A 5699-nucleotide genomic window follows, 5' to 3' on the forward strand; every position below is an offset into this window, starting at 1 on the left:
ATTGAGATAGCATCATGAAGAGTTATTTTTCTCCCAGAAGATTTGAATCATCAGCTGTACCATCCAAAGCCAATAAATACAAGGATTATTGCAAGGTAACAGGCTTCCGTACAGCAACCATCTAGAAACCTGTTCAAACTTCAGCGTAAGTTGTGGTTTTGATAGCAGTGAGACTGTTTCAAGGGACAAACCTAAGCTTTAATATAAGTGTTAGCAGGGTTATGGCCATAAATTTTGATTTTATATTGTCTTTTGGAAGGTCACTGCATTTCTGTGATAGAAAGACTCATCAGAGCATAGACAAGCACAGGCTGTCTCTATGGCTTTTTCGGCAAATACTATCTATACTGTGAAATACTTTATCTGCCATTAAGGTATACTGTACAGTTTTGTGTTAAATTGTTATATTCTATCCTTACCTGTACTATTGAGACAACTATTTCAGATTTTAATTTTATTTCCTTTTCAGAATATTTTGAAAAATATTAACATTTGCTAGGTAATATGCAAACCCTACTGCTACAGTAATTACAACACAATATTTACTTGTCAGATACCTCCAAGAAAAAAAACATCATTTCAGCAAATATCTTTAAAGAAACTCCTTTTCTCTTTTTTCCTCCTCCCTCTCTGCTCCACTAGCTGCAAAGCCAATAAAAAAATTCTCCACCTCCTACACAGTTCAGAACAGGATCTGTGTGCATTTCTCCTAGGCATGTTTTGAGACCCAGAAGGGGATGAAAGTAGTTAATGCGCAACGGGAATCTTAATTTCAGGCACAAATCTGTACCTTTCTATTGACCTTGCTGATATGCTGCAAGCTAAATATTAAACAATTTCTTGATCAATTTAAGTCCAGCTTGGGGAGAAGAAACAGTTAAAGAAATGTCTCAAGTATACTTGCATTCAGCTAATCAGACTTTGTGTGCATCTACAAATGGTACAGAACTGAAATCAATCATTGATAATGAAACCACAAATGAAAAATGGACCGAAGACTCCTTTCCAGGATTAGAAATACTGTGCACAATTTATGTTACATATGCTGTGATCATTTCAGTGGGTCTCCTTGGAAATGCTATACTCATCAAAGTCTTTTTCAAGATTAAATCAATGCAGACGGTTCCAAACATCTTCATCACCAGCCTGGCATTTGGAGACCTACTGCTTTTATTAACTTGTGTGCCTGTAGATGCAACACGTTATATTGTGGATACCTGGCTCTTCGGAAGAATTGGGTGCAAGCTGCTGTCTTTTATCCAGTTAACCTCAGTTGGAGTATCAGTGTTTACCCTGACTGTTCTCAGTGCTGACAGGTGGGTCTGATGTGACTGATTTGCCAGGAGAGAGTGCAGGTGTGAAGTTAGAAATGAATAAAAGAGCAGAAATTGTCATTTTGCACAATATTAAATGGCACATTGTAATTAACTAAAAAAAAATAAATCAGCAACTCTCCCATTTAATTTTAAAATGTCTGTTAGAAAAATTGCAGCAGTTCTTTATAATGGTGTGAAGTGAGAAAGACTCTTTAAGTCTTTTCACCTTTTATTAGCTTGAAGTACAGTACAGGTTTTTTTTCTCAGTTGCACAGAAAAGGGAAACTGCTTAAGGCAATTAAGGGAAAAGACAGTATATTGGTGCTATCTAGTGGTGCACTAAAGTAGTTAGGGAAGACAAAAAATAAAACTGAAAATGACTGAGTGGAAATCCTTTGTCCTATGCACTCAGTGAGGCTCTAAAATCCTAGAATGTAAAAGATTGACATGTGGGGTAAACAGCCAAAAGAAAACACAGAACAGACTGTTAATAGTCTGTTAATGACTCTCATGATTTGATGGTTACTGTAATACTACAGTAATTTTCAGCTTGATAAGTGCTTAGTGTGACATGACACAATTATAGTACTTTCTCTTAGAGTTCTTAGATCTTTTCCAGAGATATTTTAGCCCAGAGGTCCTGAAATTAAACTCGGGTTACAATGACAGCACTGTTAGTAGGGATCAGTGCTTCCATCTGACTGCTGTTAGGAGCTGCTGAACAATCAGTTTTCCATGCACTTCTTTTCTGAATTAACAAAACTAAGATGTGATTTCAGTTCATGAGCATGTCAAGGAGCAGAAAACCCCAAAATGAATTTTAGTATTAAGAGAGAAAAAGATTTTCATCTTGTATGCCAGCAATTGTGGATTGTATGTAAACAGCAAGTAGTTCATGTATCCACAATTTAAGCAATGCTACTGTTACTGTACTCCAAAAAAAAATCAGCCAACACAGGAGTGGCCACACTGGGTCAGATCAAGGGTCTATGTAGGCCAATACCAGCCTCCAGCAGTGCTAGTATAAGGACAAGAAAAGACACATAGGAAGAATAAAAACCACTATACAACACTACGCTTATACCCTAAGCCTTCAGATGACCTTCTGAGCAGATGTGGGGTTTGTGTATTTAATAACCTCAATGGATTTCTCTTCTAGATCCTTGTTCATCCTCTTCTTGAACTTGTTTAGCAATGACTTTCACTGCCTGTTGCATAAGCAACTCATTTTTTTGCTTTGCATGTGGCTTCATTTGATGGCCCTGGCTCTTGTGCCAGCAGAGACAGTGATCCCTATCCATCTCTCCAGGCTATTCATGTTATATTCCATCCTTAGTATAGTGGGTTTTTTGAGTTAAGGTGTGCAGAGCAGCACATGATGTTCGAGAGTTGCATGAACAAGAGATACAGATAACTGCACAACAGTCTCTTTTGCTCTCCATTGTATCCCTAATAATTCCTAACATTTCGCCTTTTTTTTTTTTTTAATAGTTTGGTGTGGGTTTTTTACTACTGCTGAATACTAAGCTGATATTTTCACTGAACTGTCTATCATAGCTCCAAGGTCTTGGTCCTGTATGACATCAATTCAGAATCCATCATGGACTAGATGACCTTTAAAAGTCCCTTCCAACCCCAGCTATTCTATGATTCTATGCTTTAGACACTTGCTTCTGTATTCTTCATGGTAGCTGTTATGTAAATATTCCATGCTGCATTTTCACAGTGTAACTACATGGTAAACTTACAGAGAAAGCTCAGAACATCAGTCATGTGAGCAATGCCAGACTATCATGTTCCAGTATGCTAGAAGAGCTCAAAGTCAATAAAAATGGTATTTACTTGATAAATAGCAGTCCAGCTTGCAGGTTTCTATTTAAATTTGCCTAGAAGAGAAAAAGACCAGATCCTCAGGTTGTGCAAAATGGTACAACTAAGCTCTCGTATCCTCCAGATCCTTTTTCACTTCCTTTCCTTTCATGCCAGTCTTGTGCCCCCCTGGAAGGGGTCTTTTCTTTCTGCATCATCCAGAGTCCCTGATACTTTAGGAGCAGGGTATATTGTTTCCTTTGCTTCATCCACCTTTGTGGCAATTTGTCCTTTTTCCATGTCCCATTTCCACACAGATTTTCACACAACTACAGATTTACCCAGATTTTTCTCATATGTCTGACTCAGTCCACATGCTGCAGAATCACAGCCATGAATCAACAGCAGCGTTAGCTCCTGTTTTATAAATATGAATGAATACTGGAGCATTATTTTTAGTCAAATCACTGCACTCAGCTGGGATCTTAAGAACATGGAAGAAAGGAGGGGTGTACATGCTTGGTTTCACATATTTATAAAATAGTTAACCTGTTTATACCTTTACCAGTTTTGCCTATTAATTCCCTCATTTACCTTTCTAGGCAGTGCCATAAAAAAAGGAGAGATGATTGCCCTTACTGATCCTAATCCAAACAGTAGAAGTCATCTTTACTTAGGAAGGCTTTAATGACAAGTTCTGCCAGCCAATTCATTAAAATACATGCTTCAAATTAACTTTTACATTTCTATCTTAATTACAAAGAGCTAGTATCTGTTCATTTCCAAGACGATTCTACCACCCTTAGTTTAGCAAGAACAGAGATGCCTTTATCCTCAAGAAGTTTGCATTGTCAGTGCTTACATTATTTCTGTATTTATTCTGACAATGATGTTGGTTGGTTTTAGGTACAGAGCCATTGTTAAGCCCTTGGAACTGCAGACTTCAGATGCGCTCCTGAAGACCTGCTGTAAAGCTGGCTGTGTTTGGATCATCTCCATGATATTTGCTATCCCAGAGGCTGTTTTTTCAGATTTGTATTCTTTCAGCAATCCTGAGAAAAATTTAACTTTTGAGGCATGTGCCCCCTATCCTGTATCTGAGAAGATCCTGCAGGAAGCTCACTCCCTGGTTTGCTTCTTAGTGTTCTATATTGTACCCTTAGCTGTCATCTCTGTCTACTATTTTCTTATCGCCAGAACTTTATATAAAAGTACATCCAACATGCCAGCAGAAGAACATGGTCATGCCCGTAAGCAGGTAAGCTATGATCGAGGACTAAGTGTCCAATTTTCCAAAATCTATCATGCTGATTAAGTCTGCATTCTTGAGTGCAAAACCTTTACCTGATAATAGAGTAAAAAGCTCCATAGACTCAGCCCATATTGGCAATCCAAATTCAGCTATGCACTTAAGCACATGCTCATGACTCATTAACTTAATTGTGAGTGTGCATGCTTTCCGAAAGAGGGATGGGGTTTATTTCGCTTTATTATGAACCTATTAAACTCAGGAGTTAAAACACTGAATTGTAAAAACTGAGACCTCATCCATATCAGCTGACACATTAAGTATTGTACTTTTAAATCCTAGTCTAGATGAGATTGCCCCATGATTTATAATGGAAAAGGAATGTGCTCTGCACTGGAAATACTTTGTTAGAAAAATTATGAAATAGATTTATTTTTCTGTTGGTTTCTTGGTTTTTGTTTCATTTTTTCCATTTTGCTTTTTTGGTTGCTAATGCATTTAGACTTTTAGACCCCTTTGAAAATCAGCACCAACTATGTAAACATGTGTTACTAATTGCTATTAATACCAGATATGCATTATTTTCTCATAGATTGAATCCCGCAAGAGAGTTGCAAAAACAGTGCTGGTGCTTGTTGCTTTGTTTGCCTTTTGCTGGTTGCCTAACCACATCCTCTACCTATACCGCTCTTTTACATACCATGCTTCTGTAGATGCTTCCACCTTTCATCTGATAGCTACTATTTTTTCCCGTGCCTTGGCCTTCAGCAATTCCTGCATCAATCCTTTTGCTCTTTATTGGCTGAGTAAAAGTTTCCGGCAACATTTTAAAAAGCAAGTCTCGTGCTGCAAGGCAAAATTTCGTACAAAGCCTCCCAGTGCTACCCACAGTAATACACCTACCAGAGCCTTGTCAGTCACGGGCAGCACACATGGTTCAGAAATCAGTGTTACACTGCTAACAGATTATAGTATCACAAAAGAAGAGGAAAGTGTTTAGTCCATCTGGGATGAAGGACAGAAACTGAGCCTTTGCAATCAAGTCACTACTACTGGGATCCTGGAAAGAGGTGCCATGCCTTGCCCTGTCTGTGAAAGAGTTTTCATCAGAAGTTCCTCATTTTTTTAAATATACAATAAAGAAATCAAACTGTGTGGGAGAAGGAGCTGCAACAGCTGAACTTTCCATTGTTCATGTTCCCAAGCATGAACAGACATCCCTAGCTGGAATTCCTGAACCGGACAGGACAGGCGTTAGCAGAGTTGGTGCGAGAATTGGCTGTGAGGATGGTTTTGTTCTTGGTGACTTTTCTTTGACTTGTGAC

The 5699-nt window shown here is 38.3% G+C and overlaps 1 protein-coding gene across 1 annotated transcript; it reads left to right on the top strand.

Annotated features, from left to right (window-relative positions):
- The first annotated feature begins 885 nt into the window (after window positions 1-885).
- BRS3 (bombesin receptor subtype 3) lies at window positions 886-5374 on the top strand. Its single transcript, XM_075054127.1, has 3 exons — window positions 886-1316; window positions 4032-4383; window positions 4967-5374. Exons 1-3 carry the CDS (start codon window positions 886-888, stop codon window positions 5372-5374), a joined length of 1191 nt encoding a protein of 396 aa, XP_074910228.1.
- The last annotated feature ends 325 nt before the right edge of the window (window positions 5375-5699 follow it).

Source organism: Buteo buteo, chromosome 22, assembly GCF_964188355.1.
Source record: "Buteo buteo chromosome 22, bButBut1.hap1.1, whole genome shotgun sequence".
Classification (NCBI taxonomy): Eukaryota; Metazoa; Chordata; class Aves; order Accipitriformes; family Accipitridae; genus Buteo; species Buteo buteo.